The sequence below is a fragment of the Vicia villosa genome, linkage group LG3 (assembly GCF_029867415.1).
Source record: "Vicia villosa cultivar HV-30 ecotype Madison, WI linkage group LG3, Vvil1.0, whole genome shotgun sequence".
Lineage (NCBI taxonomy): Eukaryota > Viridiplantae > Streptophyta > Magnoliopsida > Fabales > Fabaceae > Vicia > Vicia villosa.
The window spans coordinates 29,497,265-29,520,181 of record NC_081182.1 but is presented as its reverse complement, the minus strand read 5'-3'; the positions used below and the strand labels follow the sequence as shown (position 1 = coordinate 29,520,181).

General features: G+C 36.6%; 1 protein-coding gene and 1 pseudogene across 5 annotated transcripts; both read right to left on the bottom strand.

Moving 5' to 3' along the window:
- Positions 1–208: 208 nt before the first annotated feature.
- Positions 209–8,687, bottom strand: LOC131660829 (transcription initiation factor TFIID subunit 4b-like). 5 transcript variants are annotated; one of them, XM_058930175.1, is made up of 16 exons: positions 8,531–8,686; positions 7,568–7,643; positions 7,368–7,473; positions 6,233–6,750; positions 6,000–6,095; positions 5,013–5,897; positions 4,222–4,337; positions 4,032–4,119; positions 3,800–3,935; positions 3,625–3,680; positions 3,490–3,546; positions 3,265–3,405; positions 3,027–3,092; positions 2,687–2,948; positions 729–902; positions 209–645 (listed from the first exon to the last, which is right to left on the bottom strand). In XM_058930175.1, exons 2-15 carry the CDS (start codon positions 7,604–7,606, stop codon positions 730–732), a joined length of 2,739 nt encoding a protein of 912 aa, XP_058786158.1. In that variant the 5' UTR covers positions 7,607–7,643; positions 8,531–8,686; the 3' UTR covers positions 209–645; position 729. The 5 variants fall into 5 exon arrangements, with proteins under 5 accessions (XP_058786158.1, XP_058786156.1, XP_058786157.1 ...); XM_058930173.1 differs by having other exon boundaries at positions 3,490–3,680; positions 8,531–8,687; XM_058930174.1 differs by having other exon boundaries at positions 209–552; positions 3,490–3,680; positions 8,531–8,687.
- Positions 8,688–9,147: 460 nt separating this feature from the next.
- LOC131657787 (uncharacterized) lies at positions 9,148–10,843 on the bottom strand (annotated as a pseudogene).
- Positions 10,844–22,917: the final 12,074 nt, after the last annotated feature.

Sequence of the window (22,917 nt, the reverse complement as noted above, 5' to 3'; positions counted from 1 at the left end):
ATTATTATTATTATTATTATTATTATTATTATTATTATTATTATTATTATTATTAATGTAAATTGAAAGGTGTTGAATTAAGAATAATGAAAGTAATAGTATACCTGGCACGCCCTATGTTTTCTTAATGGAAGTAATAGGTATTGAATTAAGAATAATAAAATAAATAAAAATTAAACAATAATCATAAGACAATTTGAAAAATATCTGCAACAATGGGGAATATATTTACTTTCACGCAAAAGGAACCAAACATGTTGGTTCATTCAATTCAACAAACAAACTACAATTTTCTTAACATGAATATGCTAATAAACCTAGAGATGAGCATGTTGGCAAGTTTGAGACGTTCCTCTCCCTTGATAGAAAATATGACTAGTTCGCCATCTCCTACCATTCTAATTTTCAAATAGATAAAGGATAAAACGCCAAGGTTTTATCTTGAAATAATCATACTCTTCACCATCCAATTACAGGAATAAGCCAAAACTGAATTACTGAATGTCTGCCCACGATAGGAAAGAAACAACCTTTCACTATTTCCAAATTACCCTATAGTGAATGAATACAAGAGAATACAGAGGGTAGACATTAAAAAGGGCTAGTTGCTTGAAGCTGATTTGAAAATAGGACCAATAGATGTCACTGATCAACCGATAAGCATAAGATGAGAGTAAGCTCAATGGTAAATGTAAAAAGGAAAAAATGACCTAGATATTTCATTTTACCTTATTCGGCTGAAGCATCAGAATGAATTCTCTCATGCAACCGATATAAGAGTGATGATTTGGACATCTGAGGTTCCCTCTCTAAGACTGCAATCACATCCTTCACAGAGATGCTACGAGCTATGCGAGTTTGAGATCCAGGGGAATGGTTTTTCCCAAACTTCCTACCAGACGCTGTTGGCAACAAGATCACATGGACATAAATAATATCAACAAAAACATTGCAGTGTAATCATACATACCATGGGGATACACACATTTTGTATTGTATCTAAAGACTATGGAGATATATAAAGTTTAACTGGTGAAGTTTGAATTCCATAATACTTTTTATGCATGTTTAGGTCATGCAGAATCAGTTTTTCAAAAATTCACATACAATTTGACAATTATATTATCTTTGAATTTTATTAGTTTCTGCCAGTGTTGTTTTTTCTTTTCTTTCATTCCATTATTGAACCCAACTTTCTTCTCCTATTTTCTCTCCTGCAAAAAACCAGTGAGCTCCAAAACAATCTTTCCCCCTATCTTTTCATATCATTGTTTCTTCTCTCAACTTAAATTTTTAGTGCATCACTAAAGCTACTCCCCATTGCTCAGTTCTTTTGTTGCGGGTTTAAAAGTGAGCTTACTTGGGATTCTCTTCTTTTTCAGCTCAGATTCTCTTCACCTTACTCGGGCTTTATCTAGTATCTTCATTTAAATTGTGTTTCATTATGCTTCTGCATTTTAATTTAGTATAATATCCATTTTTATTTCACCTGCACCTACTTTTTCATTTTATTTGAGTATAATATTCATTTCACTCTACAACTCCTTACATTCAATGCACATTGTATGTGAACCACATATTTTAAATTTGTGAACCACATATTTTAGCCTGACCTACCTATGTTTTTCGGTCCCATATTTGAGTTTTTTATTAAACAGGTCACACTCAAAAGTCTGTTATCAAAATTTCTTTCAATATTTGAAGAATTTGTTTATCAGCAACCATCCCAGGTGGGTATTCTTTCTAGAATCAGGAGCCCACGTATCTTGGAACAAGGTATGAACCAGCAACCATTTAAATCTTAACAAGCATTGATATTCCAAGATTGCATATGCTTGTCAGCTGTTGGTATATCAACCAACAATGAGGTTAATATATGACCACAGCATAAATTGGCAATTTCAGTTACTAGATCCTGATTTAAGTGCAATATTAGGGATTAGGAGTAGGGTAATAATATATGACAGTAGAATATGGACTGAGAGCGGTGGAACTGCAACTTAAAATAACATGTTGGTTCTTATCTCATTCCATCTGTGCCTTGATGATCGGGCTTGGGCATTTTAGTCTTAATTTTCTCTTCAATTAAAGCATTTGAACAAAAAAATTTATGATGTAAGGTTATTATTTCAAGACAGAACAGTGGCGCACAACAATTGATTGGTAGACTTGATTAGATTGTACCGTCTATATAAATTTCTGAGGCAGCCATGTAATGTATGCATTGATAACAGAACAAATATTGTTAAAAATCAATTTTTATACGCGTTGACAATTGGTATTTGGTATTACAATAATAACTTATAAGTTAGTTCAGTACATAAACTGATTGATTTTGGATGAAAACTTTGCAATAATAACTTATAAGTTAGTTCAGTACATAAACTGATTGATTTTGGATGAGAACATTCATCCTCTCCTATTCTCATTTAGACTTTGGTTTGCTCTAATGCTTTTCTGCTAGGAAGTTGGATCTTTGCAAAGTTTTCATTCTGCCTACTAAATTCGAATAGTAGGCAATATAGGTATAATTAAGGTTTATTTTGAGTAAATAATTATATATCAGTTGTTTTAAGATATGCATAAAAATTAATGTGACCCGTGCAAACGCACAACGGTAAAGATAGAAACTCCATTGAATTTATCAACAACTGAAGTGGTAGGAAACAACAAAAAAGAAACCCACCTGAACTCCCAAGAGAATTTGGACCTTTTCTCTCCCTTTCTTGATTGTCTTTTGTGCTCCTTCCTGATGATGGAGAAGATTTGCGACTGACATCTTTGGTTGGCTGAGAACCAGATGCAGTGTCTGTTCCCCCTTCACGTTTCTGCCTGGCTTGCTCAGCCATAAGTTGCCACTTCGACAGCATGTCATCTCCCCCAACAGCAGCTCGGGCTGCAACATTTGCAGCATTTGTCCTCATTTTGTCATCTACTTCCTTGTTCACCTGCAAGATATTACCAATAAAAAATAAAACTTCCCACATAGATAATGGTGAATTACATCATCTAAATTGATACAGTACCTTTGTTGCTTTATTGCGACCATCATCCTTGTCCTTGTCACCATCAACTCCGGAACCACCTTCTACCTATACTTTAAAAATAGATTATGATGTTTTAAATAATAAGCATTTAGGTTTGAATCTAAGATGCAACAATATAAAATATATGCATGCTCGATAAATGTGCAGGGACAATAGTTATATTAGGCCATCAAATCAAATAAACAAAAATTCCACAAAGTGACGAAGTGGAACCCACATCATTTAGTTTCCGGAGCTTGTCTACTTCAGCCTGTTTTTTCTCCCACTCTTCCCTTGCTTTCCTATTCATTGCCATGATTTGCTGTCGAACATCTGAAGTGACAACAGTCCGATGCCTTGTTTTCTCAAGATCAACCCTCTGGTAGGAAAGTTATTGGAGTTAAGAAAACTTACAGATTGACAAAATGGCTACTCGTGCAAGCAGTTATAGAAAATAACTGACCTGTTTTGACATTCTGACTATGTTACTTATTACTCCGCGCATTCGCTCTTCCACACACTGAACATTTATTTTCAGCCATAAGATTACATGGAACCTTACTTGTAATAAACAATGAAAAAATATATTTAATCTCACCAGTGACAAGCATTTTTCCACATCATTACCCATGCCTTTCAAGCCACACTCAGTCACTGCCAAGGTGACAGAATAGAACAGCTATAAGGCTTATATAGGCCTAAGTACATATGTAGATAAGTTTGAAAAAAGGAAAGAAAATCAGATGGACAGAAATGGCATAAATAGGACTGACTAATTTCAATCAATTTTCTCTGCAATGGAGCTTTCAGCAAAATCAGACTTTCTTCCTCTTCTTGCACAACTCTTCGAGATGCTTCTGAAGCTCGACTGTCCTCTTTGGACCCAGAAAATAACTGTTCTTCCTCCTCCTATATAAAGAGAACATAAAAATAGCTTGAAATTGTTAAAACAGAAAAGTATACATTCCTGACTATGGTTTTCTTCAATATGACAAAGCATCATACCCTAAGATCAACACCACTAACAGCTGTAACATCATTAAGCTGTTCAATGCTTTGTTCCAGAGATGACCCAGACACCTTTTGTTTCTTACTGTAGGATAACAAGCAGGTATGCATATAATAAAGTCAGTAAGAGAATGCAATAACCAACCCAGAAAAAAAAATCATGAACCAGCGGAATACTGCAACTCACCTTGGAGGAGGAGGTGAAGAACCAAGTGTTTCAAGTGGTTTCTTCTGGCCAAGAGGTCTTTTTAGAGGTGTCTTTGACACCATACCAGAAGTGCTAGCTAGGATCTGAGAGCTTAACTGATACAAAAAGAGGAAAAGAAATCAGGTATCAGCAAGTATTAAGATATAATTAAAAACATGGATGGAACATGCCCATGTAAACAGAATGATGGCTTGGTATTCCAGAAAAACTTATAAAGGAAGATTTTGATATTAAAAACAGAGTGAAATAGCACCTAAACACAAGCCCCGAATTCAAACCATGAACCATTGTTACAACCCCACATGAAAAAAGAGAATGCCGATAGAAGCTACAAATCCTAACAACCCTAATTATTTTAATCTGGTAAGATAGAACCATAAATTCACTCTTGACTATTGGCACAAAAAAAACAGACTTGTTTAAGAAAGATATTGAGACTGGAAGCAAAATAGAGAGAGAAATCCTCTATAAATAAAGAACAAAGAAGAAAACAACCAAGAAAAGGAAAAAGTGAGTATAGCAAAGATTCCCGATCTCTCAAAAAGAAGCCGTAATATTTCACAGAATTTTAACAATATGGAGATCAAATTTATAAATATTTAGATCAATTCAAGCAGATTAATAGTATTTCCCGGATAAAAACCAGTGAGCATTGGAAGGTTATAGAAATTTGAAGAAAACAAAAAATAACTTTTGGATACTATTTGATCCCTAAAACTATAGGTATTGCAACTTTTTGATAAAGACGTGCATATTAATTTGTAACTTACAGAGACAGTTGGATCTAGTTGAGATGCAGAGCTTGATGTGGGCAAGCTAGCAGATGTTGGGTGTGGCATGCCAGTGAGTGCTAAAGAACCTCTTGAAAACTCATCCTTCACAGTGCCTTGATTGACACCACTACCCTGTTCAGTTTGACCAGAATTAACAGAAGGCAACCCATGCAATTTAGATAAATGATTCCTATGTTGCTGCTCAATAGAAAGGTCGTTAGGTTCCTTTTTTACATATGAAACAGATGAAAACAAGCCAGAATTTTGTTCTGCTGAAGGTTGCCAAGAAGTTGAAGTTTGTTGTGGTGCTGTATTGTTTACACCAGTCGACACAGATCCACCTGGCATTCTCTTAGGATCAGTGAAAGAACTTTGTCGTTCTACACCCAAGTGATTTAAACCAATATTCTGATGTGCAATTTGCCTTATGTGTGAATCATGAGGATGAGGTTGTGGTCTGAGAGATGATGAACTAGTAGTTGTCCCGGAAAAATGGTTATAGTTACCACCACTGCTTCCATATGTCGATGGGAAATGTATATGCTGTTGTTGCTGCTTATTAAGGCCTTGCATGTGAACTGCGGATCTTTCAGTTTCTTGACTGACAGCATTAGAACCTGATGATGGTAATTGATTTGGTTGCACTACTCGAACATCATGTTCCTGAGATTTTTTAGCACCAACATCCATAGTTGAATAGGTCGGTTCACTCTTCACTTGGATAGCTGAAGAAGTATTATGAGAATGGTCTGCAGCGGGATTCAAACTTCTCTGGTGCAGTTGAGCTAATGCATGGGGATCATTAAATTTTGCTCCACTGGAAGTAACCGTTGGCATCCTTACAGGGTGCTGCTGTCCAGAAGAACCTGCGTTGGCTTTTGTCTACAAGAAAAAGGATGGTTCTTAACATAACATTGAAAACAATATTCAACCGCCTTACGAAAAAACATCTGTAAGACTGCATAAACTATCTACTCTACCTACCTGTTGTTGCACTTTTGTCAATGCTATTCTAAGCATCTGATCCCCCACAATCCCCTTCATAAGCCGTACAAAATGATCTTTGGGTATTTCATCTTTCTAGAACAAATGAAAACAAAATTGTGAAAACATAAAACTTAGTAATGTGAAAAAAGCCTTGCACAACAAACTTTAATAGTTTAGCACAGAAGGGAGGGGAAAAGGACATGATAGTGAAACTGGTTTGTGAAACCCACCTTCAATTTGTTAAATAATGTTGTAAGTTGCATGGCTCTATCTTTGGCGAGTTGGGGAATCAAGATAGGGAGCAATAAGCCAAATGGCACCTGCTTACTACGATTGATTTGGCTACTAGGTTGTTCATTAACTGTGGCCTGTTGATTACTCATCTGCTGCAATTTTGCATACTGAGATTCACAGTTGGGATTATTTGTTTTGATTACCTCATGGTTAAAGGCAGGACCTTTTTCGGATTTCTGAACTTCATTTGTTTGAGAATGTTGGTGGGAAACCGGTACAGTCTGGCGTTGGAGACATTCATCTTGAGATTGTTTGTGTGATAAAGTAGGATTGCTTGCATCTTGTGAGGCAACATTTTGTATCTGTTCCACGACAGGTCCTTGTTGCTTCAGCTCCATTTCAGATGAAGGTTGCTCTTGAGCAATTTTAGGCTCCTGATTTTGACAGTCGGTCTGGTTGTCATGGCTAGAAGTTGGCCACGTTGGTAATGATTGACTGAATGAATTATTGCTTCCTTCAGAAGAAAAAAATGAAGCAATCGTCATAGCGCTATGTGCGTATGCGATGAAGAATTTATCAAGTAAATAGAAAAATAACATGAATCAACAGTTAATATATAATCCAGATACTCTGATTATATAGTAATACTGGAATCTTAAATAATGAATAATCAGATAGAAAATTACAAACTCCTCTTTATATATAGGAAACAAGAATTAGAAGAAAAATCAGATAAACAATAGTACTGAGACTTAAAGGGGGCAATTTTTTTCCTTATGAGACATGATCTCCCAAAACCCAACCTTACAATAACCCAGGTTGAAATAACAAAGAAACAACCCTAGCACAATACGTCATGCCGTCTCTTCACCCTTCGTATTGATGTTTTCATCCTCTTTTGCTCGCGTTTTCTTGATCCTACTATGTTGTTTGCTAATTTAAATCATGCATTATTTTGAAATTCAAAATGATGATATACTAGTTTCCATTTTGTCTGCTTATTCTCTTGTTTTTCCTTTAAAATGCCATAATCTTAATGCAAAAAGTCAAAGGGAGTGAAGTTGTAGGAATTTATGACCAGTTTACAAATATGATATCCAGAGCTTAGATATAATGTAAATTGAAGGATACCTGCATCTGAATCAGAAAGCTGAGAATTAGAAGCATCTCCACCTATGTCTCTATTTAATGCAGCTTGAAACGCTTCAACATCTGCTCCTGAATGCATAGTTTCATCCTGTGGACATCAAAACACAATGATGGTACAAGTGAAGCCTCAATTAAAGATCAGCAGATGTTTTTTGGAAAGTATACAGTAGAGAGAAGAAAACCTCATCATCTTCAAGAAGCTTGACTATAGATGGGTCCATAGCAGCACACTGTTTTTTTGTTGCTCTTTTAAACCAACTGCAACCAGTGGTAGAGCGTCACTAAAAAGTTCGGGTGTGCAGTAAAAAAAAACTATAATTTGAAAATCAAATATGATAATCATGTTGCAAACAAAAAACTTCATTTCCTTCTTTTTGCTTTCCTCTTAAAAATATAATCAATTTTCCTACTCTTCATCTTTACTTTTCAACTCTTCAAGTAATACAATTTATAAGCCAACCAATTCGTTTAAAGGAAACGCATAACAAATTAATAGAATGATCTATTGGAAAAACAAAGAGTTAACGATACAGTGACACAGTCCCGAAAACAATTAAAACAAAACGAACATAGGAAGGCCAAGATACTCTCACACCTCTCCTCTCTCGCTATTCTCTCGATTGATCTCTCCTCACAGGAACAACAACAAAACGACCATACAATCAGAACAAAGACCCAATCCCCACAATGAACCCTAAAACCCCAGATTTTTCACTATGTTTTTCGAAGGGATGTTTGGGTTGAAGGTTCTGAATTACTCAGTGGCAGTTGGTTGTTGTGGAGTTGCAATGATGTCCGTTTTGTTGCTGCTTTTTGTTGTAGTTGTTATGCTGATAGTGTGAAGTGATGTTGACATGTTGCAAGTAAGGATTTGAAGGTGGATCAGTGATGTGCGGTTTGTTGATACAGAAATATGGTAATGTTGAAGAGATGGGTCTTTACGTGGCACACTCAAGGTACAACAATGATAACAACATTCAATTTCAAGGTTCAACAATATTCAATTTCAGTTCAGATACTATCTTAACAACAAACATTTATCAACAACAGAAATTAGAAAAATCACTGCATTCAACAATACCAAAAAACCCTAACAGAGGGAGAAAAGGAGAGGCATATAGAGGAAAAAATCGAGTATAAGCTACCGGATAATGGATATGGAAAGGCGGCGGCTCGTGGAGGTGGCCGATGGTGGCCGGAGATGAGTACAGAGGAAACGGAGAGCTCCGGTGATAGATAGAGAATAGGGTCACGAAAACGAAAACGAAATGTTTCAGAATCATAGGGCAGATTTAATTTTTATTTAATAATTCAAAAAATATCATGCATGAATCATAGCCGTCCAATCTTATTTATCAACACATGACTGCGTGACTTTAGAAACTTTATGACTGTAGCTAAATCTTGTCCGTCAATTGTCTGGGCTAAGAAATTAATTAATACTAGTACTGTACTATTTAAAAACTAGTGTTGTAGGGGAATAAACTACTCTATTAATACATAAACTATATAGAAACATAAATTAAATAATGATATGAATCTCATAAATTAAAAACATAGTTGATATGAATCTCATAAATTAAAAACATAGTTTGGCGGATCGGCGACAAATATTAATTAAAATATTATAATTGAAATTGACTAAAAATTATAAAATTTAGATATAATTTTTTTAAATATTTAAAATAACTTTAACAGAATACAAATTGAATATATAAAAGAAGATACTCAACCTCGAATTAAAGTATCGTCTTCTAATCTTTTAATATTTGAACTCATCAATAATTGAATCAGTGGTGAAGTGTTCAACTATTTCTTTTTCAATGTAGAGCATCATATTGTCAAGCAAGAAATTCATCATCCATCTTATTGCATAATCTTGTCTTGATTATATTCATTGTTGAGAATGATCTTTATGTAGTAGCAGTAGAAACTGGAAGAGTTAAGATGAGACAGATAAGTCAATCAATCAATTAACATGTATTTGTTTTCCCTGTCTAGTTAACAAGTTATTTAAATCAGGATGACCTACAATATCAAGATGAAAGTGTTAAAATTGATATCTCAAACAAATTTTCTCATGCTCACTAAAATCTGTAGGATATAATTTATCTACAAGAGCACATATATTATTCATATCAAATGCTTTGTAAATATCCTTAGGAACCAAACTATTGCATAGACTTAAAAGCTTCATTATTTGCACAAAAAACCTATGATTCAATTCTTGCAGTTGTTGATCGATTGTAACACAAAAGATATCCACTCTTAAATGTTGACCCGCAGTGATGTGATCCATTTGATGACGCGCACGACCTTCACGCTCTATATAAACTGCATTACAATCAGGAGAATCGATATCATGTTTTTCACAAAATAATATTACATCTTTCAATAAACCATCTCGTCCATATTCTCTCAACTTTTGAATTAATATCTTTGTAGTGGTGACTAACTGCATAGCATTAAGTATATCTTGAGATTTTTGTTGTAAAGCTTGACACAAACGATTGGTAATTCCTATAAGTTTTCTCATCATGTGCAAAATTAATGTGAGCTCAAATGACTTCATAAACTTATAAGCAGCATTAGCATCCCCGCGTGTAGCATAACTTCTCCCATTGTTTACTAATATCTACAAGAACCACACAAGTTTGATTATGCAAATCTATCATACTACAAATAGAAGAAAAATGTGAGCTCCAACGGGTATCTCCAGCTTGTTTCAAAGTACCAATTTGATTTTATCATTTACCACCATCTAACTCACCAATCTCTAGCACATGTGAAATCTCCTAAAAAATTGGCATTTTGAAACTCATCATAACGCTTACAAGAGGAACATACAACATTAACAATAAGAGTCAAGTGTGAAAAGAAATCATGAACAATAAAAACTTCTCTTGAAGCAGCAACCAAAGCAAGTTATAATCTATGTGCAAATCAATGTATGTAATAAGCATAAGGACAATCCTTGATAAATAATGCTTACAATCCATTCCACTCCCTCTCATATTACTAGAACCATCATACCCCTGCCCACGAATATCTAAAACATTTAGACCATGTCAAGAAAGAACATCACAAATTGCATTTTTAAGAGTGATAGCCATAGTGTCCTTAACATGCACAAGCTTAAAAAATCATTCTTGAGTATGCCCATTTTTATCCACAAACCTCAAGATAATATCCATTTGCTCCCTCATTCATTCATCAAGTGATTCATCAACAATTATTCAATATTTAGAATCGCGAATCCCTTCTCGGATATAACTATTGACTTTACTAGACATGATATGCAAAATATCCTTTTGAATTGAATGAGAGGTATATTTTAAATTATATGGAGCATTCTCTAGTACTACTTTTGCAAAAGACAACACAAACTTTAAATCATTATTTGAACACTTGCAAAAGCCATGAACAAGTCGGGAAAAAAGCCGCCATTGTTTGTTCATGAATGAATAACACTTCATAAATAAGAATATCAGTGAACGAAATGTGAATAAAGCCATCGAACTCAAATTCTTCGTCAGAACTGTTGTCGAAGTCAAAGCCGTAAACAAAGACAAAGTTGAAGTTGTTGAAGTGGTTAGAGAAGTCAAAGTTGTTGTTGTAGAACTCGAAATCATTGTCACAGTTGAAATTGTGAACAAACAATATTTTTAGTATCGTCGCAGTAGAAATAATGGATAGCTTGGCTTGGTTTTTGATTTGTGGAGAAGGAAGAAAAGGAGAAGCTTTGTTCTTTCTTACAAAAATTATAGCTTTGGAAGATGTAACAGTAACGTGTAGAAGATGGTTGCATACGGAACTGTGCAAAACAAAAGTAGAAATTTTGAACGTTGTAAATTACTGATAGCGTGTTAGCGTAGTAGCTACTTTAGGTTTTGTTTTTTATTTGTCCAAAACGACGTCGTTTTCGGTATTAAAAAATAAATAAAAAATAAGGGGTGCAGCTACTCCTGCCCATACCCTTGTAGATCTGCCACTGTTTTGGGATCATACACAATAATCACACGTTGCACATCAAATTTGTAGAGATTATACATGTAATTTATTCCAGGGTGGAACCAAAAATAATAGTTATGAGATGGAAATGAAATATTTGGTGTGGTGGTGAGCCCTTTAAGTACGGCGGAACATAGTAAATATGCAATATTAGCATTCCAACACACAAATTAACAAAGTATTTGAAAAACAGTTTATAATGAGAGTGAAAAGATACTTGAAATTAACAAAAGTGAAGCTTATAAGGGTGAGAGGTTAAAACCATTATCGGCTAACTGGCACATTGTGCGCATCGTCACTTGATTATATTAGACGATGGAAGATAGGTCAAAGATTGTGATCGCAAGCCTCGTCCTTGGTTGAGGTCTCATATGTTCCCTGAGTTGTTGCACGCACCTTTTGTGTCGGGCCTCGTGATTGGGCCTTTCTATATGGGCATTGCTAGTGGCCCAAAATAATTGCCCTCGATCTAATGGAGGTTGCTAGGATTTTTTCCTTGTTCGCTTTTACCTATAATGAATCCAATTGTCATATATGACTTTAAGTAATGACGCAAGGACCAAACTTACATTAGACCACACCATCGTGCTATTGGTTTTGACTCCATATATATCAAAGTAATATGGTGGTTGGAATCGTAATCTCGTGTTTATGTGTACAATCATTATTTTTTGTGTTGGTAATAATCCTGTAATGGACCATCACGCTAGTCGAGAAACTCGAAAGGAAAAAGAGGACAATTTAGTTGTGTAAATGGATCATGAAACATTGGATATTGTATTCTTCTTTGTTAGTAAAGACATTTTGGATCATGTTTTCTCCGATGTAGGTTCCCCTCTAATTGAGGAGTGTTTCCTCATGAAGGAGACAATAGGGTGTGCAACAAGTTTTAGGGGTGTTTTATCCCTTTTTATGGATGCTAGTTTTACCATATAGGCTTTCATCTTTCTTTTAATGACTTTGAATAGGACGTCATTAACCATTTGGGTGTTTCCCCCTCGCAATTGCACGCGGTGAATTAGGCCTACGTAAGGATGGAAATTAGTCGAGTCGAGTCAAACTCGCCTCATCTCGGCTCAACTCGTTAAGAATTGGTTCAAACTCGACTCGTTAAAAGTGTGCGAACAACTCGGTTCAACTCGTTAGGTTCATCTCATTAGGTTCAACTTTATGTTAGTAATAATAATACTGGGGTCGTTAACGACCTTTTTTTTCTTTTTTAAAAAAACATTGTTGATCCTTTTGTAACATTAGAAACCAAAACCAAAATTAAATTGAATACATAGAGCAAGTAACATGTGACTTGTATGTTTGGTAGTTATCACCTGGTTAGTTATTATTATTCACCATTTACGTATTCTTTGCATTTATTACACTTTCAATTATATCAAATAGCAACCAACCCCATCTTTCACTTTTTAATCTGCGCCTCTTATTCCTCTTCTTACTCTATGGTTAGTCAATTTAACTTTTTTATGTTCTTTCTTCTTATTCTTCTCTGGCTCATTTATTTTGTTTATTGTAATTGAATTATTTGAAAGGGTTTTTTTTTAATTATTATACACTGAAATGTTTGTTACTGATTGTGCTTTCATAATTATATCTTATTTTTTGTGTTTGATTGATTTATGTCTTGGATTCATGTATAAGTTGTGTTTATGAATTTCAAAATAAAAGTGATTGAATGTAACTATGTGAGTTACTGTCATGGCGGTGTCGGTGTTAGATACTAGCACATGTCTGGATATCAAACACGTCTTTGATCTAAAGTGTCAAAGTTACATAGGTAGAAAGGGATGACAAGATATTTGAAATGACGTCGTGATATTCTATCAAAATTATGCATAATACATTAATACCTATCATGAAATTTTGACTATCCTTGATAAATTTGATGAAGCCTGAAATATAGAAAGATATTAAACTAAGTATTATATATAGGGAGCGTATCCGGTGAGAACTGATATCTTTTATGAGAAATGAGAACTATTGATATCAGCCATTAGATTTAATTAACGTTTAAGATTTATTGATTCTATATTAAGAGCACCTTACTGAATTTTTATCAATTATGATCAATATTTAAAAATTCCATAAATAAAGTATCTTTTCAAAAGAATATTTTTATTTCTTTAATTATTAAAATATTATCAAAATAAGAGAATCCTTTTCTGAATTATTACACTTAATATTTTAATGTTATCACAAATTACTTTTTTTACTAATGTGCTATTATTTGATCAATTAAGATTAGAACATTGGTGACAAATATATATTTATTTTTTTTGGTACAAAGGAGGGCCTAAGCCCAAGACAACAAAAAACTAAACACAGACAACCCTGGGGTACCACACCCCCCTTTGATCTCTATTAAAGAATTCACTTAACCAAGAAGGCATCTCAAGAAAAATCTTAAGATCACAACCCTGAAGTTTTCCATGCAAGGCCAATTGATGGGCACAACCATTAATTTCCCGATATACGTGCGAGAACTTCACCGTCTCCACTTCCTCCATCTTTGAATTAATATGCCTCAAAATGCTGCAACTAGTCTTCTTTCTAGTATTGATAGCATTACAAAGATCTACAGCTTCCTTAGAGTCAGATTCAATCAGCACCTTGTTGTATCCAAGATCCTTAGCTAGCTTAATACCTTCCAAGATACCCCATAACTCCGCTTTCAACGGACTACTACTACCCACACCTTTAACAAAACCCCCACACCAAGCTCCATCCGCGTCTCTGATTAGACCACCACACCCAGCACTACCTTGCACAGAATGAGCACCATCTACATTTACTTTCACAAACTCACCTGTGGGTCTCTCCCATTTAAACAACTTCTCCACTTTGTTTAACTGAATTATTTGGTGAGTACACGCAGATGCTTGATAATCGCGCATCCTGTGAACAATAGTTTCCTGCATGAAAAAAGGTCTCAAAAAATGCTCATCATGAATTTGTCTATTTCTCCACTCCCAAACAGCATGGCAAGTAGTAGCCCAAAAATGGCACCAATTATCCTCCACGTGTAACACACGCACCCTCTTCTTATCACAATTAATATTGATCCACTCATGGAGATCAACACTATAAAATGTGTTTCGCAAGCTTCCAGGAATGAGAGAATTCCAAGCTTCCTTCACCACCCTACAGTCCCTCAAAGCATGGAGAATATCTTCCTTATAGTGACCACAAAGAATACAACTTGCACTCCCATATCCAAACACATGCATTCTATCCTGTGTAAGAATTCGCTCATGCATGAGAAGCCAAATGAAATACTTTACCCTCTCTGGTACTTTCATACTCCAAATCACCCTCCATCCAGCCTTCTCTTCCGCATCCTGTTCCTCCTCAAACTCCTTATACAGATACTTTACTGACAAGGGCCCATCTTCCATAGTAGCAACATGAAAGAAATCCTCAACATTATCTTGAACCGGCGGGTGTAAAGCTTTGATTTGCTCCTTGATATCTGCGGGTAACCACTCCATCATATTCTAGTTCCATTCACCATTGGCATTAATTAAATTGCCAACAGAAATAGCTTCCATCTCAGCTGGGATATTTGACTGGTAAAATAGCAAGTGTACTATTTTCTACCGATGTAGTTATTAAAGTGGAAGTTATCCAAGTATCGATCACAAGGACTGCTGTGGCAATATAAGTTTTGACAGTAATTCAATTGAACAAAAAGCACATGGGGTTGTTTTGATTGGTTTGTTAAAGATTAAACTAAGTTGAAATAAGCAATATTTAAAAACGAGATTTTGTAATAAAATAAGAGAAAACATGCTAGGGTAGATGTATGAACCGCCTTGTAATTCGTATGACCGCTATTTCATGAAAGATTCGTTTGTATGAGTAAGTAACAATTCTTAAAAGTTATTTTCCCTAATTCCTTAGCGGAAAATCATATGGTACATAAATTATGTTTTAATTCCTTAACAACCTAACATTGTACCAAGAACCATGTTCATGTAATCAAGAATGGATGATCACAATAGTTAAACCCTTATTCCTAAGCGATTCACTAATAGTGTTATAATTCAAAAAGCATTAACGTGGTTTGTCCGACCTAACGTTAACCGTAAATCAAGAATCTATTTTCCAATAGATAAAAGCATTAGACACTTTGAATATAAACTTAACTCATAAAACTTCAAAATCATAAAATAACGGTAATTCGATTCATTACATACTAGCAATTCAGGGACATCCCCCTACCATAAAAATGTTTAGCTACTCATAATAATGAAGAAAACAACAAAGGTAATCGTGAACATTACAAGAGATGAGGATTTCTTCAATCTTCAATTGCTTCCGCTCTTGAAGATCTCCCTTTTCCAAACCCTTGATTGCTCTTCTCTCCTTCGTAGAAAATCTCCAATATGATCCCCGATCCACAATCCTTCTCAGAATTAGGTTTTAGTACTGCTGATTCAAGTTCAAAACGTGCGAAAAGTCCACTCTACCCTTAATGAACTCGGAGCCCTAAAAAATAGAAAATTGGAAAAATTGCTCGCGCCTGCCAACACGGGCCGTGTCCTGTGACACGGGCACCCGTGTTGGCCTTCTGTCACTGCCCAAAATTATTTTTCTTCCCAGGCTTCCTGACACGGGCCGTGTCCTGTGACACGGGTACCCGTGTCAGACCACTGATTTCTCCATTCTTTTGTTCCTTCTCCTGCTTCCTGACACTGGCCGTGTCCTGTGACACTGGTACCCGTGTCAGGCCACTGTATGCACCAAATCTTCATTTTTTCTTCGATTCATCTTTGTTCAGCCCTGCATTCTTCTCATGGACTTAAACGCATAAACCTGAAACACAATCACTACCAAAAACAAGCATCAAAGCATCTTAAAAACATGAGTTCTTAGCATCAAAACAAAACACACAACTTAAACGAAACTTTCAAAATAAGAACGAAAACTATAAAAGACGGGCCATTGTGTTACCGAATTGACGAGATTTATGCCAAGAGATTGATGAAAACACCATACAAATTGGTGACCGATCACAACCCCAAACTTAGCTCGTTGCTTGTCCTCAAGCAATGCCTGAGACATCAAACAGAGGTCACCCCTAAATTTATGCTTCCACAATACAACCGTGTTGTTCACAACTCGACTTCCACCATTCCGGTCAATCATGCTAGCTTTTACTCCCCGAATTTTCCGCTCCACTTTCATGTTAAAATTCTCCTTCACCTGTAAGCTTTTTCACACTTCTCACCAAGTCTCTCACGGTTAAAAGCAATTCACTCATAAATCACGATATGCAATATCAACTTTTAAATTTGAACAAATTCTACTTTCATACACAAACACTTTGCACACACTTTTTGAGGTCTTCGGGTTGAAACGGGGCTTAGGACAGGTGGGATAAACAAGGAAACGGATACACAAAGGTTTTGGGGGCTCGGCAATCATGTTGTCTTTCTTGTTATTGTGCTCATTTTAGTACGATGGGGTTTAATCATTGACTCTTGACTTCACTCACTTATTCGAGTGTTTCAAATGTAACCAAGTCATTTAGTCAGGACAAGTGTGTTTTGGTGAGTTCTATAATTTTTTTTTCTTTTCTTCTCTTCTTTTTTTTTTCACTTGCCCTTTTTGTATCACCACCCCAAACTTAGAATTTTTCACAACTTTTTCATCCACCACGTTTATGCCGAGCACGGGTAAAAGGGAATATTTATTTTTTCTTTTGGCCAAGGGGTAATATATGCGGGTTTTTAAAAACAAACAAGGGATAAAGGCTCAAAGGGGTTTGCAAATGGTAAACATGAATCAGGGATGGCTAAAAAGGCTCAAGGGGAAACACAAAAAAAACGTGCCTCAGTGTGTGTTATCAGGTAGTGTCATATGAATAGAACTTACGCAAATTCAAAGTGATAAAGTCATACCTGACTACTCTCTCATGATGATAAATGTCTGGCTTTTTATGATCTCACCATGTTGGGCATAGCTTACAGGATCCCGAGTGCTTATTGTGTAATGTCGCTTCTTTTCCGGTTCGTATGTACCAGCTTTCAATCTCAGACCAGTGTCATCGAGTTGCGTCCAACTATTTTTTTTCAGTTGTATCAACTTTCAGGGGTGCCTCGGGTGCAAGCTTGGGTTGGATCTTTCATCCACTCGGTACTGGTTCACCTCTCTTTGACACAATCCTCGTCCTTCTGCAACACAATGTTCCTTCAAGCAAACTAATTAAACAGAACGAAAAACTTAGCAAATAAACTGAAAATAAAAACTGAATGCAATAAAACCCCCCCACACTTGAACCAAACATTGACCTCAATGTTTAAATTCAAGATAGTGAGGGTGAACTCACAGAGGGTACTGCCGCTTCCTAGCTTTCACCGGAGAGACCCATTTTTTTTTCTTCTGAAAACAAAACAAAAAGTAAACCGCATTATTAAAACCGTGGGTTGCCTCCCACGAAGCGCTTCGTTTAACGTCGCATGGCTCGACGGTCCAATACCCTTTATTAAGGAGGGTACTTCCTCCTCCAAACTTGGTTGCTTGTCACTTCCGTAACCACAACCTTATGAAGTCGAGAAGTATGGACCACTTTTCTCTTCAAGTTACTACCCACTTTCATCTTCTCACCTCTACTTTCCCCTGTTTTCTTCTTCTTGATTTCTTGAATTACCGCAGGAATTTTTATAGGTGTATGAGCTGAGGCCACCTTAGAGATGATACTTGAAACTTTTTCGGGATGGTGTGGACTTCTTCTGGCTCCCTCACTTCTGATCATACCAACTTTAGATTGATTATTCCTACCAGCAGCTTCTTTTTTGACTTCTAACACCTTCAGTGTTACCTCCTCATCAAATGATTTAACTACGAGTTCCCCTTTTTCAATATCCAAATTGCAGCGACTAGTAAGCAAAAAGGGTCGCCCAAGAAGGATTGGAGTCTCTTCATCCTCAGGAATGTCCATGATGTGGAAATCAACTGGGTAAACAAACTTGTCAATCTCTACCATTACATCTTTGACTATCCCATATGACTTCTTAATAGTGTGATCAGCGAATTGCAACTTTGTTTCACTCTCGCTTATTTTTCCAATCTCCAGCTTTTTGAAGATGGACAATGGCATCAGACTCACACTAGAACCAGAATCAATTAACACCTTTTTGAACACTCTGTCATTTATGGTGCACGGTATTGACACCACTCCAGGGTCTTTCTTCTTAATGGGGATCTTCCTTGCTGGCGAGACTCTACCACACTTTTCAGTCACAATTTCTGTTTCATCTCCCACTTGTCTTTTCTTAGAAATTACCTCTTTCATAAATTTCTTGTATAAAGGCATATTCTCAAGTGCTTCAAAGAAAGGTAAGTTAATCTCTAACTTCTTGAACATTGCAGCAAACTTCTCAAAATCCTTCTCTTTCGAATCCTTCTTGGCCACTCTAGAGGGGAATGGTAATTTGACCACCGGTTTAGTTTCTTTCTTATTTTTCTCTTCTAGTGGCTTAACCGGTGATATCACTACTTCAGACTCTTTTGGATTTTCTCTAATTTCTAGATCTACCTCTATGACTAAGTTGTCATCTATCCCCTCCTCTTCTTCAGGCTCTGGCGCTTTCTGACTTCTTGTTGTAACAACATTAATTTTTTCTTGGTTTTTTGGATTTGCCACAGTTGAGCTTGGAAGAGTACCTTGTGCCTGTAGAGTGAGATGTTGTGCTATCTGACCCACTTGAACTTCCAGATTTTTGATTGAAGCTGTTGTGTTCCTATGGTTGTTTCTTGTCTCTTCTTGAAACTGGGAACATTGTCCGGCCAATCTCTCAATAGCTACTTCCCATTCTGCCTTTTGAGGAACTTGTTGTTGATCTTTCCATGAGAAGTTTGGATGATTCTTCCATCCCGGATTATAGGTGTTAGAATAAGGATTGTTCTGCTTCAAGAACTTGATTTCTTCAATTTGTTGAGGAGTTGCAAAACAATACACAGTTTGGTGAGGACCATTACAAATCTCACAACTGACCGTCTGAGCCGGTTGAACTTGAGCCACAGTTTGAGTCTCAACAGTCATCTTCTTGAGTCTTCTCTCGACTTCAGCTGCAATTTGGTCTTCCATTTTCACAACTTGTTCTGGTAACTTCAAATCAATTTTTCCCTCCGGTTGGCTCATGGTTCGATCATACAATTCAAGATACTCATTAGCAGCAATTGCCTCTATGATCCTTTTCATAACTGTGGCTGTAGCAAAATTGGTTGAACCACCAGCAGCGGTATCAATAAGCTGCTTTGTCTTGAGTCGCAACCCATTTACGAAATTCTGCATCTGCTCGGTAGCGTCCATGTTATGAGTAGGACATGCAGTCAAACACCTTTTGAACCTCTTGTATGCATCCCCTAATGATTCCCCCTCTTTTTGTTTGAAATTGACAATATCGTATCTTTTTCGGATAAACACCGACGCAGGAAAATATTCATTGAGGAATGCCGTTTCCATCTCTTGCCATGTCGTGATACTTGCAGCCGGAAGTGAGTAAAACCACTCCTCTGCGTCATCAGTAAGTGTAAACGGGAACATAACAAGTCTCTTGGCTTCCTCTGAATGACCTTCGATCTTCAACGAAGTTGTCGTAGTGAGAAATCTCTGAAGATGCTTATTTGCATCCTCGTTTATTCTTCCGGAGAACGGCTTGCCCTCTAACTGGCGAATGGTGGATGGATGCAATTGAAAATGTGCCACATTCACGGGTTGATTAACAATAGTCATCCGGTTGGGGTGAGCGTTTGCCCCTCCATAGTCCCCTAACAATCTCTCTGCAGGAGGTTGATTTCCAGCCATGTTAACTGGTTCCTGAACTACCTCCCTGTCAAAGTCCGAGTCGCTGTGCTCCGAATGCACAGACACTTCGTCGTCGCTTTCCTGATGTGGAACACTAAGACTTGCACTTGGTGCTGCCAGTCTTTCAATTCTTGCCTTGCGGCGTCTCTCGTGCAGAGCTCTTTCTGGTTCTGTGTCAAAGGAAAATTTAGCTGAGGTCTGACCTCGCATAAACAGTTAGACAACAGTTAGAACAGATACAAAACTGCAATGAAATTAAAATAACGGATAAAAATAAAATTTTGGTCGCAGAGCAACAAAATTTCAATTGACTTAAAGTTCGGCTTATAGCTTGGCAGTCCCCGGCAACGGCGCCAAAAACTTGACCGGTAAAATAGCAAGTGTACTATTTTCTACCGATGTAGTTATTAAAGTGGAAGTTATCCAAGTATCGATCACAAGGACTGCTGTGGCAATATAAGTTTTGACAGTAATTCAATTGAACAAAAAGCACATGGGGTTGTTTTGATTGGTTTGTTAAAGATTAAACTAAGTTGAAATAAGCAATATTTAAAAACGAGATTTTGTAATAAAATAAGAGAAAACATGCTAGGGTAGATGTATGAACCGCCTTGTAATTCGTATGACCGCTATTTCATGAAAGATTCGTTTGTATGAGTAAGTAACAATTCTTAAAAGTTATTTTCCCTAATTCCTTAGCGGAAAATCATATGGTACATAAATTATGTTTTAATTCCTTAACAACCTAACATTGTACCAAGAACCATGTTCATGTAATCAAGAATGGATGATCACAATAGTTAAACCCTTATTCCTAAGCGATTCACTAATAGTGTTATAATTCAAAAAGCATTAACGTGGTTTGTCCGACCTAACGTTAACCGTAAATCAAGAATCTATTTTCCAATAGATAAAAGCATTAGACACTTTGAATATAAACTTAACTCATAAAACTTCAAAATCATAAAATAACGGTAATTCGATTCATTACATACTAGCAATTCAGGGACATCCCCCTACCATAAAAATGTTTAGCTACTCATAATAATGAAGAAAACAACAAAGGTAATCGTGAACATTACAAGAGATGAGGATTTCTTCAATCTTCAATTGCTTCCGCTCTTGAAGATCTCCCTTTTCCAAACCCTTGATTGCTCTTCTCTCCTTCGTAGAAAATCTCCAATATGATCCCCGATCCACAATCCTTCTCAGAATTAGGTTTTAGTACTGCTGATTCAAGTTCAAAACGTGCGAAAAGTCCACTCTACCCTTAATGAACTCGGAGCCCTAAAAAATAGAAAATTGGAAAAATTGCTCGCGCCTGCCAACACGGGCCGTGTCCTGTGACACGGGCACCCGTGTTGGCCTTCTGTCACTGCCCAAAATTATTTTTCTTCCCAGGCTTCCTGACACGGGCCGTGTCCTGTGACACGGGTACCCGTGTCAGACCACTGATTTCTCCATTCTTTTGTTCCTTCTCCTGCTTCCTGACACTGGCCGTGTCCTGTGACACTGGTACCCGTGTCAGGCCACTGTATGCACCAAATCTTCATTTTTTCTTCGATTCATCTTTGTTCAGCCCTGCATTCTTCTCATGGACTTAAACGCATAAACCTGAAACACAATCACTACCAAAAACAAGCATCAAAGCATCTTAAAAACATGAGTTCTTAGCATCAAAACAAAACACACAACTTAAACGAAACTTTCAAAATAAGAACGAAAACTATAAAAGACGGGCCATTGTGTTACCGAATTGACGAGATTTGTGCCAAGAGATTGATGAAAACACCATACAAATTGGTGACCGATCAATATTCTCTACCTTGTCAGCAATGGATACTCCTCTACTCACCCAACAGTCTTGCCAAGCATGAATATTAATGCCATTGCCAAGGTTCCACCGCCCCAAACTTATCAAAGAAGGAAAAGTTTTAGTAATAGCCTTCCACAAATTAGAGTCAGAAGATTTAGCATGCATGTCTTTAATATCAACCAAACCTTTATATTTACCTTTCAACACTCTACACCATAGATCATCCTCATCATTCAACAACTTTCCTCCCAACTTCATAATACAAGCTTGGTTCATAGTATCAAGCTTCCTCAGCCCTAACCCTCCCATATCCTTACTTGTAGTGACTTGTTTCCAACTCACAGCATGATGCTTCTTGTGAGTCTCAGTATCTCCCCAAATGAATTCACGCTGCATCTTTTGGATTTCTTTGACACAAGCTTTCGGAAGCATGTTAGTCATCATAGGATAGATCAGTATAGCCTCCATAACACTTTTAGAAAGAGTAACCCTCCCTGCAAAGGACAAATGTCTGGCTTTCCAACTTGTAAGTCTCTTAGCAATTTGTTCTATCACATAACCAAAGTCTCCTCTTCTCAAGGCCTTTCCCTTTAAAGGGACTCCTAAGTACTTGCCAAGACTATTTGTTTCTTTAAAACCAGACCTAGCACACAACCTTGATCTAAGTCTTCTTGCCACATTATTGGAAAACAAAATGCTGGACTTCTCATAACTTATCTCCTGCCCAGACATACTGCAAAAATTATCCAAGGTACTTTTAATACACTCTATTTGCTCTTCCTTGGCTTCCCCAAAAATAAGAAGGTCATCTGCAAACATTAGATGAGAGATATCAACACCATGCTTACCCATACGAAAAGGTTTCCACCTCTTACAAACCACTT